The sequence below is a fragment of the Mobula hypostoma genome, chromosome 19 (genome assembly GCF_963921235.1).
Source record: "Mobula hypostoma chromosome 19, sMobHyp1.1, whole genome shotgun sequence".
NCBI lineage: Eukaryota > Metazoa > Chordata > Chondrichthyes > Myliobatiformes > Myliobatidae > Mobula > Mobula hypostoma.
The window spans coordinates 60,036,696-60,053,499 of record NC_086115.1 but is presented as its reverse complement, the minus strand read 5'-3'; the positions used below and the strand labels follow the sequence as shown (position 1 = coordinate 60,053,499).

The 16,804-nt window shown below is 42.4% G+C and overlaps 1 protein-coding gene across 5 annotated transcripts in view; it reads left to right on the top strand.

Moving 5' to 3' along the window:
• The window catches only part of ablim1b (actin binding LIM protein 1b), a 406,574-nt gene that overhangs the window by 30,112 nt on the left and 359,658 nt on the right, over positions 1-16,804 (top strand). For 4 of the 5 annotated variants that reach the window (XM_063072012.1, XM_063072019.1, XM_063072017.1 and 1 more), the window contains exon 1: positions 6,316-6,453. The exons of the other annotated variant lie outside the window; for it this stretch is intronic. In XM_063072012.1, coding sequence (XP_062928082.1) covers positions 6,366-6,453 — 88 coding nt within the window. In that variant the 5' untranslated portion in view covers positions 6,316-6,365. Of the gene's footprint in view, positions 1-6,315; positions 6,454-16,804 lie in introns of those variants that run through there. 5 annotated transcript variants of the gene reach the window in all.

Sequence of the window (16,804 nt, the reverse complement as noted above, 5' to 3'; positions counted from 1 at the left end):
GGAGTGTCTGAGACTGGGACCGTACTTAAAAAAATGAGAATCCAATTGAACAAAGCTGGGGAGAAAGGTCTTCATCCAGGTGGTTGTGACTCCTCACAGTAAGGATGCAAAGTACTGGTTTGCATGAAAATTGCTCACAGACAAACATTACTGCACATGGTTGTAATCTAATGCCTATGCCTTTATTGCCAAATGAAATATCATTATCTTACCCTTTGAAATAATAATGTTTCAGCCTGTATTTCTGTACTTTATGGCTAAACAGTCATAAAACATACTATACTAAACAGTCATACTATACTAAACAGTCATAAAACATACTATGTAAATGCTCATTTCTTTCTGTTGTCCTGCCAACACCACTGATGGGCCACAGCACCTTCGTACTTGGTACAGGTATTACAAAACATAAACACAGCAAAAATAAGTTTAAATAAATGACTGCTCACTACCAGGTGAAGTGCCAACTCTTCAAAGATTATCAGCCTGTAAATACTCTGCCCTTATGTATAAACATAAATAAATTAAAGAGTACTTTAATTTTTATTTTTTGTAGCTTAGTGAATTTTGTTTCAAATGCTAAATTCAATAATTAAACAAAACACTTTCTATCTACAGAATGCGAATTCTGATATTCGGGCATTGAGCTCAAATAAACTTGCGTGTATTTGTATTGATTTCTCAATTAACTATTTTGTTACAAGTGCAGCGGGATTAAAATGGCCACTCACCCCATCAATTGGATGATAGAAGCAACACTCTTCCAGCTACTCAGTGATAAAGATGGCTTGCGTCATTATCCTTCAGTGCGTAACTGAGAATAATCTGCTGATATCACAGCTAATCCGAATTTCAGGACGCCTCAGTGAGTCACGGTTGATGTCATGCTCTGGCACCGAAGCCTGATTGCAGACGTCGCGTCTCATGTTACAACAAGAAGGGCAGTTTGGGTTGCACAAATCATCAGTCAGTGTGCAAACAAGTATCAACCTGGTCTAATTTTTAATGCCTGTATCAAATACAGAGGTGCTGTCACCCATCAATGGTCCTGAGAGGACAACAGAAGAAAGATTAGTACTTACATAGCACATTTTATAACCAACAAGATAAGTTCTGAAGTGCAAGTATTGTTACAGCAACAAATCATCAAATTTAGTCATAGTCATAATCATAGTCATACTTTATTGATCCCGGGGGAAATTGGTTTTCATTACAGTTGCTCCATAAATAATAAATAGTAATAGAACCATAAATAGTTAAATAGTAATATGTAAATTATGCCAGTAAATTATGAAATAAGCCCAGGACCAGCCTATTGGCTCAGGATGAATGACCCGCCAAGGGAGGAGTTGTAAAGTTTGATGGCCACAGGCAGGAATGACTTCCTATGACGCTCAGTGTTGCATCTCAGTGGAATGAGTCTCTGGCTGAATGTACTCCTGTGCCCACCCAGTACATTATGTAGTGGATGGGAGACATCGTCCAAGATGGCATGCAACTTGGACAGCATCCTCTTTTCAGACACCACCGTCAGAGAGTCCAGTTCCATCCCCACAACATCACTGGCCTTACGAATGAGTTTGTTGATTCTGTTGGTGTCTGATACCCTCAGCCTGCTGCCCCAGCACACAACAGCAAACATGATAGCACCGGCCACCACAGACTCGTAGAACATCCTCAGCATCGTCTGGCAGATGTTAAAGGACCTCAGCCTCCACAGGAAATAGAGACGGCTCTGACCCTTGTAGACAGCCTGAGTGTTCTTTGACCGGTCCAGTTTATTGTCAATCCGTATCCCCAGGTATGTGTATTTGGCATACAGCACAGATTAAGAGGATAAGGTCAAACTTGTTCATATTGATGCTGCACTTGAGCTATTTCCCTTCAACGAAAACAAGAGGAAATCTGCAGACTTTGGAAGTCCAAGCAAAAGACGCAAAATGCTGGAGGAACTCAGCAAGCTAGGCAGCATTTATGGAAAAGACTAAACAGTCAACATTTCAGGCTGAGACCTTTTATCCACACTTCCACATATCAACCGCTATTGGCTGACCTTCACCTCCTTCAGCCCCCACCTCACACCAACTCCCCAGTAATCATGGACTCACCTTCACTACTGAGCAGGCGAGAAGGGTTCTGGGGAAAGTCAGACATGGCAAAGAATTGGGAGCAGATGGTGTGAAGCCCTAGGTTCTGAGGGAGTGTGCTGAGCAGCTGTGTGGAGTTCTCCCACACATTTTCAGTCTGAGTCTCAGCCTGGAAAGGGTCGTGGCTGTGTGGAAAACATCGTGTGTGCTCCCAGTATCCAAGAAGTGCAAACCGAAAGTCTTTGGTGACTACCATCCAGTGGCCCTGACCTCACACATCATGAAGACCCTGGAGAGACTGGTCCTGGCTCACTTCCGACCCCTAGTCAGATCAGCCCTCGATCCCCTGCAGTTTGTCTACCATTGGAGCACACTGGAGTCGAGGATGCTCTCATCTATGCTGAACAGAACTTACTCTCATTTGGGCAAGCAGAGCAGCACTCTGAGGATCATGTTTTTCTGATTTCTCAAGTGTCTTCAATACGATACAACCCTCATTGCTGGGGGAAGAAGCTCTGTTCAATGCAGATTGGCACTTCCATTGTATCCTGGATAATGGACTACCTGACTGGCAGACCACAGTTTGTGCGGCTTCAGAGCTGTGTGTCAGACATGGCTATCGGCAACACTGGACCCCACAGGGGACTGTATTGGTTCCTTTACTGTTTACCCTGTGCACCTCAGACTTTAGGTACAAAACTGAGTCATGTCATCTGCAGAAATTCTCTGACTCAGCAATAGTTGGGTATATAAAGGGAGGACGGAAGGATGAGTACAGGACCCTGGTGGAGGACTTTGTCAAAAGGTGCAAGCTGAATCAGCTGCTGCTCACCATCAGTAAGACAAAGGAAATGGTAATGGACTTCAGGAAGACCAAGCCTGAACTGCTCCCTGTTACTATTGATGGTGAGGACCTACAAGTACCTGGGGGTGCACCTGGATGACAGACTTGAGTGGAGCACCAACCCAGAAACTGTGTACAAGAAGAGCCAGAAATGCCTTTACTTCCTGAGGAGAATGAGGCCCTTTGGAGTATACAGGCCCCTCCTTCACATGTTCTAACAGGGATCAATGAAGTATCTATCTATCAGGACTGGGGGAAAAGAAGATAAGAAGTTAGAGCAAGAAGGTGGGGGGAGGGTGAAGGGAGGAGGAAGTACAGTTGGGGGGTGATCAGTAAAACCCAGAGGGGGGAAGGGTGAAGTAAAGAGCTGGGAAGATGTGGTAAACCATATGTATATGTTGTAACTGAGTTACCTGCCTGGACACGCCCCTCTGCTGACTGCTCCTGTGGCTTCTCCCACAGATCCCTGAATAAAAGCGATTGCGCCATTGCTCCTCCTCTTCAGTCCAGGGGCAGATACTCACCATGATGGAGGTCACATTTTACTGCTAATAAAAGCCTTTCAGTATTTACTCTACTTCCAGTCTTTTGGAGTTATCGATGGTACATCAGAAGGTGATTGGTGAAATGGGGAATGTTATAGGAGAGGGTAGATGACCATGGAAGAAAGGGAAGGGGAGGAGCATTAGAGGGAAGTAATGGGCAGGTAAGGACATGAAGTGAGAGACGGGAATGGGGAAGGGAGGGGCAATTATTAGAAGTTGGAGAAATTGATGTTGGAAGCTACCCAGATGGAATTTAAGGTGTTGCTCCTCCAGTCTGAGTGTGGCCTCATCACGGCAGTAGAGGAGGCCATAGACCGACCTGTTGGAATGAGAAGTAGAATTGAAGTGAGTGGCCACAGGGAGGTCCCACTTTTTCTGGTGGACAGAGTGTACGTGCTCGGTGAAGCGGTCTCCCAGTTTATGTCAGGTGTCACCGATTATACAGGACACCACATCGGGAACACAGGATGCAGTAGATAACTCCAACAGACTCACAGGTGAAGTGTTGCCTCACCTGAAAGGACTGTTTGGGGCAGGTGGTGTAGGGGCAGGTATGGTACTTGTTCCACTTGCAAAGTTAAGTACCATGGGGAAGATCAGTTGGGAGGGGTGAGGGGACAAGGGAGTCGCATAGGGAGTGATCGCTGTGGAAGGTTGTGGGGGGTGGATGGGGAAAAGGGAAAGATAACAGAATCCTGTTGGAGGTGGCGGAAGTTACAGAGAATTGTGCTGGATGCAGAGGCTACTGGGGTGGGAGGTGAGGTCAAGAGGAACCCTATTCCTGCTTGGGTGGCAGAAGTATGAGAAGAGGGCAGACATGCGTGAAATGCAAGAGATGTGGGTGAGGGCAGCATTGATGCTGCAGGAAGGAAAGCCCCTTTCTTTGCAGAAGGAGGACATCTCATTAGTTCTAGAATGATAAGCCTCATCCTGAGAGCAGTCATGGCGAAGGTGGAGGAAGTGTAAGAAGGAGGTGACAGGGTGGGAGCGGTTTCTTCAACTTAATCTCTGTTCCCTTCTCTCTGATTTCCTTAGCTAGATCCATAATATTCACATTAGCCATGCCCTATGATGTGAGATCCTAGTTTGGAATAATATCTTTTCAATTCTACCTCTTAGCTTGCTTTACTTAAGACCCCTTTAACCAGTGCTGCCACATTTGATGCTGCATGCTTTGTACATTTAAATCCTACATTGCTCTGCACCATTTAGATTCTCATTTTCTATGTGAAGAGTATATCCACCGTACTTTCCTTAGTCATAGTCATTGTCATACTTTATTGATCCCGGGGGAAATTGGTTTTTGTTACAGTCGCACCATAAATAATGAATAGTAATAGAACCATAAATAGTTAAATAGTAATATGTAAATTATGCCAGTAAATTATGAAAAAAGTCTAGGACCAGCCTATTGGCTCAGGGTGTCTGACCCTCCAAGGGAGGAGTTGTAAAGTTTGATGGCCACAGGCAGGAATGACTTCCTATGATGCTCTGTACTGCATCTCGGTGGAATGAGTCTCTGGCTGAATGTACTCCTGTGCCCACCCAGTACATTATGTAGTGGATGGGAAACATTGACCAAGATGGCATGCAACTTGGACAGCATCCTCTTTTCAGACACCACCGTGAGAGAGTCCAGTTCCATCCCCACAACATCAGCCCTTAGTTCATCTATGTTGAATTTAGTTTAAGAATTATGTCATTATTCTGCTTTTAATTCATGTTTTCTTACGATTTACAGCCGGATTGTTGTTAATTATCCCTCTTGATTTTATGTCATCCAACAATTCGTACTTTTTGATTCTAACACTGAAATTATTAAAGACCTTGATTGCTTTGGGATTCTATTTTTCATCTTGCACCACTTTGACTAATTGATAGCCTTTCCACTTCGCTGTTTCCTTTCGGTCAGTTGCCTGCCTATTTTATTGTTTTGTAGCTTGCATTCATGGTCTGAAATATTCATTAGCCATAATGGAAAACTTTATCAAAAACCTTTGGCAATCTAAGTATATGACATCCACAGATTTGGCCTTGCCTGCTGTCTCTGGTATGTTGTCAAACAATCTACTGTGGTTGATCAAGCAAGATTCAAGATTGTTTAATGCCATTTCCAGTACACATGTGTAAAGAAGAACAAAATAATTGTTACTCCAGATCCAATGCAGCACAAAAAAACATAAAAGGTAAAGAACACAAAAATAAAAACCCGATAAATATAAATACATAGCTTGTATACATTGATTGCATGTCCATAAAGTGACACCAGGCACAGGATTGTCTGTAGATAAGGTGACTGATGGGAAATGAAGTAGGGTGGTGGGTTAATGAGTGGAGATGTTGATCTGCCCTGCGGCTTCGGGCAAGATTTTCTTGTTCCGAGTCCATGCTGGCTACTCAGTTTTATTTTTGAGATCTAGTGGATTTTAAAACCATTTTCTCTTGAGCTGAGAGTGAATGTATTGTCCTTACTGCTCTTTGCTAAACTAACTGATGTGTATTTCCTTCTCAATACAGATATTATATTAACTCCTCTGCCCCTACTCCAAGTTAATAAATATGTGTAATACAATGTTCCCTTGACGAAATGCTTTAGGAATGTGTGGCTGCAATCCAACAGGTCAAGCGGCTTTGTCTACTTGGTTTGAGTTGATTTAATATTTTCCTTTATTTCAAATGTTAGAGATTAACTCAGCCAATCTGAATGCAGTTAAATCTCAACAATAACAGTGATGAGAACTGGATAATCTATTTTAGTGATGATTAGGGAATAAATATATACTAGGATACTTGAACGTGGCATGATATATTTTATACCCATCTGAGAGAGAAGGTAGGCCTCAGTTTGCCATTTTGTTTTGTGGTTTAAATGTCTACAGTGCAGTACAAATGGAGTTAACTGGCCAGATTTTTGGAGTCGAGTGTCTGAAGTGGGACTTGAAGCTGATCACTGTTGTACGGGTGGTCTACATATTCAGTAAGTATGTAAACGGGGGTCTGACCTTATTGAATGATGGAGTCATTTTCCCTACACCTGCTGCTGCCATATAAGGTAAACCGTGACCTAATTACCTAGCCACCCTCAGCATTAGGCTGCACCTGTCATGGCGAAGAGAAAGTTAGAATGTAGAATATTCTCTTAAATTTCATATAACAATTTTGCAGAGTTTTTTTGGCAGTGCGAAATATTTTATGTTGTAATGTTAACAGGAAAATAAGATGACAAGGAGATGAATGTCTATGGTTTTTTCTCATAGCTCCACTGAAACTTTGGTTTAAGAACTACAGAAATCATAGGAATAGGATAGCAGTACATTCCATAGCAATTTTCAGTGAGTATTTAGTCAAAGCTGTGATTGTATCTTGGGAGTATCCCGTGGATGTGTAACACTTAACTATTTATAATAATTTTAATTGAAGTGTGTAAAGCCAAAGTTGTACATTTAGGATCAAACTTTCCTCCAGAATATTTAACTTGTAGACCGTATGTGAATGTGTATGACCAGGAAATTGCTGAAGCTGAGATATACGCAGAATGTGTTTTTTTTAAAAAACCATATAATGAATGAGCACAGATTGTATATCATTCGACAAGCTGCAAAATAAAAAAGGATTAGATCATGTTTAGTTGATCTGGCACTACAAGTGATATCCTGGCAGTAGTTCAAAACAGCAGTTCACCAACACCTCTCTATTGGGATGAGCAATAAATACTTTCTTGGGGGCATTCATAGTGGACTACTGGGAATGCCTGCAAAAAAATCTCGGAAGTACATACTTTGATGATAAATTTACTTTGAACTTTGAAATACTGCTGGGGAAACTCAGATCCCAGCCATGAATAATGAAAGACTAAGACCTATTTTTTGGTGAGTAATTATTAAGGTATAACTGTTCATAAGGATCTATAATGCAGCACAATCTATCAGTGTCTCTTTGTGTGGGGTTGAGAGCTGACACAGGAGGGCTATTAGTTTTGCACTATGTGTATATTTAGTTCGGGGTTTTTATCAGCTCACTTCCTCCGCTTCAGTTTGTGCTGTGGTAGCAGAGGAATGACCTCATGCTGGTTGAGCAGATTGTTGGTGTCTCTGTCATCTTTTCCATTCCACCCCAGGCCATTTTGTTAGCTGCCAAGCCATCCCAGTTGAAGGCAGTTTTCATGCAGTCTAATGTCACGTAACTGTTTCTTCCAAAATCAAATCAATTTTGAGAATTGTTTTTATTTGTCAAGACTGTGAAGTACAACAACCGGATTAGCTATTAAACCAGGGCCCCACCTGCTCTCCAATGTGGATTTAAAAGGTTCCATTACATTATTTTAGTGACAATGGCACGGTGGTTAATGTTGTCACTCAGTCCCAGTGATCTGCATTCAATCCTGACCTTGGATGGTACCTTTGTGGAACTGATGTGTTCTTGGTTGTGATCTTACAGGTTTCTGACTAGTGCCCAACATCCTCCCCCGTCCCAAAGACAGATTGATGCTTTAACCAGATTCTGTAAGGTACCCATGTGAAAGTGCATCAGTGAGGGAAAGTAGGTTACAGGAAATCTTGGGATACAACTTGGTGAGAATCTGAAAACCACATAGACTTAACCTGCAATGACTCTACAAGTCGTGTTATCTGTTTTATTTATTATTATAACTTGCTTTTTGTGTTTGCACATTGGTTGCTTGTCAGTCTTTCTGTGTCATTTTTCATTGATTCTGTTGTATTTTGCTGTTCTACTGTGAATGTCTGCAAGAAAATTAATCTCGGTATGTACAGTGCTTTGATTTACTTTTGAACCTTTGAACTTGAGGTATGTCCTCCTCTGTCACAAAGAAAAATGAGAAATGAAGAAAGGTTGTTTTGGGATTCTGATATCCATTGTACATTGCTTTTGACTGCTGCCTGTATTCTGGCCGATAATTCTCCCTCCATCAATATCAAGCAGCCTCATTTCCTACTTTACAACAGCATCTTCACTTCAAAGGAAGTAAAACAGAAAAAGTTGCAAACAAGCTGAAGTTCAGGCTGCATTTGTGAGAGGAGAAAGAGTTAATTTTCAAATCCAAGGCCCTTAGTCAGCACTGTATTTATTTTGGATTTCTAGCATCTGTCGTTTTCATTTAAACTTTAAACTCGTGCTTCATAAGATATAGGTACTGTCAGTGTCTTGAAGTTATGGAAGTCTGTGTTAATACAAGTAAGCGGGATAAAGGAAAATCCTAAAGCTTTCATCAAGGAGAAAAAGGAAAATTATGTAAAGTTTTGGAAATCAGGATCAAGCGAAGCACATGAGGATTATCAAGAAGCTAAAGGGAATTGCAAAAGCCAGGAGGGGCCACAAAGTCCTTGTCAAGAAGGATTAAAGTGAATCCCAGGGTATTCTATACATACATCAAGATTAAAAGGGTAACTCGGGAGAGGGTGGGACCATTTGAGGATCAAGTGGGAGAATATTTGCATGGATGCAGAGAATGTGAGTGTTTTTTGTGTTTTCTCTAGCCACAGGCGAGGTCCCAGAGGACTGGCAAGTGGCTAATGTTGTACCTCTATTTAAGAAAGAAACAAGGTAAAATCCTGGGAACTATCAACTGGTGAGTCTCAAATTTCTGGAGAAAATTCTTAGCGATAGGATATATGAGCATTAGGAAACCCATGGTCCATTTAGGGAGAGGCAGCATGACTTTGTGCAGGGTAGGTTGTGTTTTACCAACTTGATTGAGATTTTTGACAAGGTGACGAGAGAGATTGATGGTGGTAGGGCAATGGGTATTCCCTACATGGATTTTAGTGAGATGTTTGACAGTCTCTTGTGGGAGGCAAATCTAGAAGATTAAGATACATGGAGTCCACTGCAAAATGGCTGTTTGGATTCTAGAACTGGCTTGCGTACGGAAGACAGAAGGTGGTGGTTGAAGGGATGCATTCGAGCTGGTGGTCTGTAATTAGTGGTGTTCTGCAGGGATCTGTGCTGGGACCTCTGCTGTTTGTGATGTATAAATGACCTGGATGAAAATGTAAATGGGTGGGTGAGTAAATTTGCAGATGATACCAAGATTGATGGAGTTGTGGATAGTGTAGTCAAGTGGCAAAGAATACAACACGATGTGGACCAGTTATGGGCTGCGAAATGGCAGATGGAGTTTAACCCGGGTAAATGTGAGGTGTTGCATCTTGGTCAGGCAAATGAAAGGAGACAGTGCACTGTTAAGGCAAAATCCTTAACACTGTTGCTGAGCAGAGAGATCTTGGGATCCTTCATAGCTCCTTGAACATGGCTACATGGGTCAACAAGGTGGTTAAGAAGGCTTATAGAATGCTTGCTTCTATTAGTTGAGGCATTAAGTTCCAAAGTCAGACAGTTACGCTGCAACTTAACTCTAGTTAGGCCTCATTTGGAGGCAGTTCTGGTTGCCCCATTATAGGAAGGATGTTGAGGCATAGGAGAGGGTACAGAAGAGATTTACTGGGATGTTGCCTGCTTTAGAGGGCACGTGCTATCACGAGAGGCTGGATAAACTTGGGTTGTTTTCTCTGGAGTGTTGGAGGCTCAGGGAGATCTGATAGAAGCTCGCAAGATTATGAGAGGCATAGTAAAGCGGACAGAGTATCTGTTTCCCAGGGTTGAAAGATATAATGTATGGATCTATTTCTTGTAGAGCAATGACCCCCTCCGCCAGCACTACATGTTGATCTGTTGTCTACACAAGTGCATTGATCCCCCTTCCCCCCTTCCCCTCTCCGCCCCCCCGTTAAAGCCATCTTCTGTGTGTGTCCTTTTATTTAACTGATATGTGATTGTGTGCACAACAAATTGTCAATGAGTATGAACCTGACTCTCAGAAAATATCATGAACTGCACCAACAGTTACGGGACTAAACAGCACAAGAAAGCTGTCACAGACGCTAACCAAGGTGCAAGTACAGCATAGTACTCAGTGAAAGATGCGCTAAATTTAAAGTGAAAATAACGTGGCGATGGCTTCAGTCAGGAAAGTTGATAAATTTGTTTGCGCTAATTAAGACTGGGAGTCCTATATTGAGAGGGTTGAATCGTATTGTAACGCGAACAACATGCAGGAGCAAAAGAAAGCCTCTACACTTCTTAGCTTAATGGGTGCAAGAACGTACAGTGTTTTACACAACTTAGTAGCCTCCGCAAAGCTAGCAAGCTAGATGTTCAATGAAATTTTTTCGATTTTACACATTCACTTGAGCCTTAAGCAGTTAGTAATAACTGAGAGAGGAACCAGCCAAAGGATAAAAGCCTTTCTGAATACATTGTAGAACTGCGCAAACTTTCCCAGTTCTGTGACTTTAGAGATGGACTTTTTGATGCATTAGAGACAGACTTGTATGTGACATGCATAGTCAAAGTACTCAAATGAGCTACTAGCAGAAAGAGATGGGTATTGACTGTTGCACTATCGTTAGAGACTGCAGAAAAGGAGGTTAGAATGTGAAATGCACTAAATGTCCCTGAATGGTGCAAAAGCCAAAAATGTTATCGGCACAACTGAATGAAAAGTCTCAAACACAAAAATAAGCAAATGCATAGAGTTACTAAATGTAAAACAGTATCAGACATCATAGTCTGACAAAGGTGAACTGTCATGCCTGGAAACTACACAGTATAACTGAAGCAGATCACAAAATCATCTCGATCACAATAGATGTGTCTGGTGTAAAACTGAAAATGGAGCTGTTTACAGGGTCAGCTTTGTCCATAATTCCACAGGCTGACTACAACTGACCGTTTTCTAAGATACCATTAGAGAAGACCTTAGAGGTGGAAAAAGTGTCTCCAAAGGCATATTGAAAGTAAATGTGAAGTATGGAGGCCAAACACAACAGTTAGAGCTTTATGTATTGCAAAGTGGAGGGCCAGCACTTTTCAGATTTGAATGGTTGAGAAAAATCCAACCGGACTGGCGCTCAATCAAAGCTGTCAGTGTGATGTCGACAAGCAATGGTAGCACTAACCAGAAGGCATGAATGCCAGAATTGAACTGGATGCAACAGCAACACTAAGATTCCATAAAGTGTGTCCAGTGCTTTATGCATTACGTCCTAAAGTAGATGCTGAACTGTGGAGCTTGGAGTCATCTGGAATTCTCTCCGAGGTTGAGTGGAGTGATTGGGTCATGCCCTTTGTCTCAGTGATCAAGAAAGGGAAGACAGGAACGACTTGTATATGTAGGGATTTCAAGGTGAGCATCAACCCGATGCTGTGTACTATGCAGTATATAATATGGATAGAAGACATTTTTGCATCTTTGGCAGGTGGGGAGAAGTTTTCAAAGATCGAATTGTCACATGCCTATCTGCAAATGGAGATCGATTGTGAGGAACTTCCTGCTTGACTCATCAGTGCTCACAGGGGACCGTTCCAGTTTAATCATCTCGTCTTTGGCATCGCATCAGCTCCAGCAATGGACTAAGTGTTTCTAAGGAACACAGTGTTCACTTGAAGATATCATTGTGACTGGCAAGAATGATGAAGAGCCCCTCCAGAAACTTGGTAAAGTGCTTACCAGGCTGAGTGAGTATGGTTTGTGTACAAAGAGAAAGAAATGAGAGTTTTTCAAGAATGAAGTCTCATATTGTGGACATGTCATTGACAAACATGGCTTACATAGATCACAAAAGAAGACTGAAGCAGTGCTACAGGCACCCAAACTGGAAAATGTGTCACAATCCAGGTCATACTTGGGCCTTGTAAACTACTACTACCAGTTTCTCCCGAACATTGCTACACTGCTGCAGACAGGAGCAAAGTGGGAATAGTCTGAAAGATGTGAAAACGCATTCAGGGAAACAGAGACTAATAAACTCTGAACTGCTCACCTGTTATGACCCAACCCTGCCATCAGGCACGTATATGTCCTCTCGTGGCACTGGAAATGTTTTGTTACACATTCTGAAAGATGGATCTGAACGCCTGATCACTGACGAGCACGAAGCACAACTATACGCAGATCGACCGCGGGTCCCTTAGACGAGGCCAACTGCCGGTATATCAAAGAACGCTGATGTGTGGATCTCGTGTTGTTGTTCCTTCTAAAATGTGCACCAGAGTGTTAGAAAATCTGCATGAAGGACACCTGGGTACAGTCAAGATGAGGAGTATCTCCCAGAGCTACGTGCGGTGGCTGGGGATAGATAAACCAATTGAAGAGTTGGCCAAAAACTGTTTGGGATGCCAAAAATTTCAAAATGCACCCCCACAGGCACCATTCTACCTGTGGGAGTGGCCGTCATCACCGCTGTACTGGGCCATCCGTGGACTCCATGTATCTGATTACTGTGGATACTCATTCAAAGTGGCCGGAGGTTATACCAATGAAGTCAACCACCTCAGCAGATACTGTCTCTGCTCTGAGGACTTCCTTCGCCAGAAACTGCTTACTAGAACAAGTTGTGAGTGGCAATAAACCACAATACCTGTCAGAACAATTCCGTCTGTTCATGAAGAAAAATGGCATTGGATATTTCAAGTCAGCTCCTCACTACCCAGCAACGAATAGGTTAGCTGAAGGGTTTATCCAAGCCTTCAAGAAGTCCATTAAGGATATGGACAAGGAGGACATTTCTCTTCAGCACGAGGTCGACAACTTCCTTTTTGTGTATTAGAACTCTGTTCATGTGATGACACATCAAACGCCTACAATGCTGTTCATGAGCAGACGGGAATCTGAGATCTCGCACAGACCTCCAGAAGCCAGGTCTCCAGAGTGAAGTACAGAATAAACAGCTCTGCCAGTTGTCAAGTGAGGCAGCAAGGAGGTTCGAGATTGGACAGGAAGTCCTAGTACATGATTACTGAGAAGACAAGTGGACACCCGGTAGGATAGCTACAAGAAATGGACAACTGTTGTTGGGGATCACACATGGAGGTGTCATGTGGATGCTCAAACAAAGATCCCACCTGAGTCTATTGCATCCAACAAGATGGACACATTACAGTCACCGGACTTGCCTCTCAGTGATGATCATGTCACTGACAGCGTCGTGACATTAGAAACCGAGAACTTTGTCTAAGACAAGACACCTAACAAACCTGGTGTCACTCCAGAGGTCTGGAGGCATTATCCTGAAAGAAACAAAGCGCCACCCAAAAGACTGGACCTTTAGAACTGTGAAGTTAGTTACGGACCGTTGTCATGAAAGCATGTCAATTTGGAATATGGGTTTATGAAAGGGAAGTTCAATGTTTTGTCCATATACATTTTTGTTGCATTATTTTAAAGGGGGAGGAAGTGAAATAGATCCATACATTACTTTTAGAGCAATGACCCCCCTTGGCACTATGTATTGATCTATTGCCTAAACATGCACATTATTCTCTTGCTCTCTCACACGGCAATGTGAAAACACCAGTTAAAGCCGCCTTCTATGTGCGTGCTTCTATTCAATTGAAATGTAGTTGTGCACAGATACAAAATGTCTATTACTGGAGGGCATGAATTGAAGGGGGTAGGTTCAAGGGGGACATGGGGGTAGTTTTTTTTTACTCAGTTGTGGATGCCTGGAATGCGCTGCCTGGTACGGTAGTAGAGGCAACTACATTAAGAGGCTTTTAAGAGATGTTTGAATAGGCACATTGATTTAAGAAAGCGTGAAGTATATGGACATAGTGTAGGTAGGGTGGATTAGTGTTTGAGTGTCTTTGATTTGCTTTTAAGCTGGTTCAACACAACATCGTGGGCCAAAGGGCCTGTTCCTGTACATGCATTTAAAAACAAGACAGTGTCGAGAGAGTAAGTAGGACCACTTGGATAAAGGAGGCAAAGGAAGTGGGTGAATTATTAAATGAATATTTCACATCACCATTCACTAAGGAGAAGGTCACGGAAGCTGGATCAGGGCAAGGACCTGATCTTCTGGGGTATGTTGTTATTAAGGAGGAGGAGATGTTGGGTCTCTTGAAGAACATTAAGGTGGTTAAGTTCCCTGAGCTGACGGGATCTATTCCAGGTTATTGAGGGAGGTGGGAAGAGGTTGCAGAGATCTTGTCAGAGACACTTGTATCTTCTTTGGCCACAGGCAAGGTCCCGGAGGACTGGAGAAAAGCCAGTCTTGATCTCTTATTTGCGAAGGACAGACTAATAGATCATAAACCAGTGAGCCTTACTTCAGTGGTAGGGAAATTACTGGAGAGGACTTAATCACATTTGGCAAAGCTTGCACTTATTCTGAATTGTCAGTGTGGCTTTGCAATGGAAGAGGCCATGTTTTACTAACCCGATTTAGTTTTTTTTGAGGTGCTGATGAAGATTGAGTAGGTGTTGTCTGCATGGACTTTGCTAAAACGTTCCACAAGGTCCTTCATAGGCCAATCCAGAAGATTAACACACATAGGATCCATGGTGATTTGATAAATTGGGTTGAAACCTGGTCATCGAAGAAAGATTGGTGGAGGGATGATATTCTGACTCGAGGCCTCTGACCAGTGGTGCTCCACAATGATCAGTGCTGGGACCTATGTTTCTGATTATATATAAATCACTTGGACAAACCTGTAGATGGGTTGGAGTAATTTTGACGATGACACAATTTGTAGAGCAAGGAAGTATATCAAAGCATAGAGCAAATATAGATCAGCTGTAAATATGAGTGAAGTTTGTTTTTTAGCGTGTCACACCAGACAGTCCGCCATTCTTGTCTGGCGCGTGGTGTCAGGCTTGATCTCCTTTCAGATTAACCGGGTCACGATATGAATGTTCCTGACTCGATGCTCACTCAACCTGGCACGGATGGAAGGCGTGCTCGGGGAGTGGCCCGACTTGGATTCGAACTCGGGAGCCTTCGCTCCGGAGTCCGGCGCTGATGCCATTGCGCCACCAACCGGCCATGAGTGAAGTAATGTCAGGTGGAGTTTAATCCAGATAAATTTAATCCAGATAAGTGTGAAGTTTTGCAGTTTTGGAGGTCAGATGCAAGAAGGAAGTACACAGTGAATGGCAGGATCATTGGGAACATTGATGATCAGTGGGATCTTAGGATGCAGGTCCATAGTTCCCTGAAAGTGGCAACACAAGTTTATAGGGTTGTGTGGCATACCCAGACTTGAATATATGTCTAAATGTTGGCGAATCATGTTGTAACTGTATAAAACTTTTTGGTTTGGCTATATTTGGAGTACTGTGATCAGTTCTCATGGCTCCATTATAGGAAGGCAGTGGGTGCTTCGGCAAAGTGCAGAAAGGCTGTCCAGAATGTTACCTGGATTGCAGAGTATCAGCTGTAAAGAGATTGCATGTGCGAACTTGAATTGTTTTTCTCTGGAGGGCAAGCTGCAATCTGGTACAAGTACATAAAATTATGAGAGACTGAGGTTGGGTTGATGGTTTTTCCCTGGATTGGAAATGTCAAATTCTAGAGGGCAGAGATTTAGGTTGGGGGGGGGGGAAGTTTAAAGGAGATTTACAAGGTGAGGTTCCCCACCCCTTCCCCGCAGTGGTAAGTGCCCTGATCACACTGCCAGGGAAGTGGATGGAAGCAGATATGGTACATTTAAGAGGCATTTCAATGGACATTTGTTCAGTCAGGGAATGGAAGGATAGAGACCTCGTGTAATTGAAAAGGATTTGTTTCATTTGGCATCATGGTTGGCATATGTGGGACAAAAAACCCATTCCTGTGCTGTCTTCCATTTTCATTGCACTTTTAGGTGGCGTTTATGGAACAAATAGTTATAATTATATGTCTTTCTTTATGAAACCATTTACAATCATGCTTATCACAAGCACTGCCTAACTCACTGAGCAGTTTGAGTCAAATTGAACATGAATACCTTCTAATTCTTGAGAGAGTTAGTTAACCAGAGACAGACAGAAAGTAAGCATGGTTGTTGCTCTTAGTGCTGCTGAAAATAGTTGTGGAGATTAGGAAACGAAATACATTAGCTATCAGATGATAAACAAGTGACATTTTTAGTTTTTCTTTGGAAAAAGTACTGTTGGGATAAAAAGATGGTATAATAAGTAATTAAACAGAAATGGAAGACAATCTTACACAGGTTAAATATTGAACAGCCCTTAGTGTCAAGTGCTCCAATTTGGTTTAGATTAAGACATGAGAACACCTGTGATTGTCAAAACAAAGTCAAATATGCCTGTACATGGCCAACACTAAATAAAGGTTTGTTTTGCCTGGAATAATAGTGGAGTTTGTATTAGAAACCTCTTAATGCCAACTTCCATATGTCCAGTGGGGCATTTCAAGCATTTGTAGAGTTTATAACTCAACCACAACAGGTCCTTTTGTAACAATATAAACACAAGTTGGTAGTCCCTTTTTTCTACACCTTATTGGGGTCATGTACTACACAGC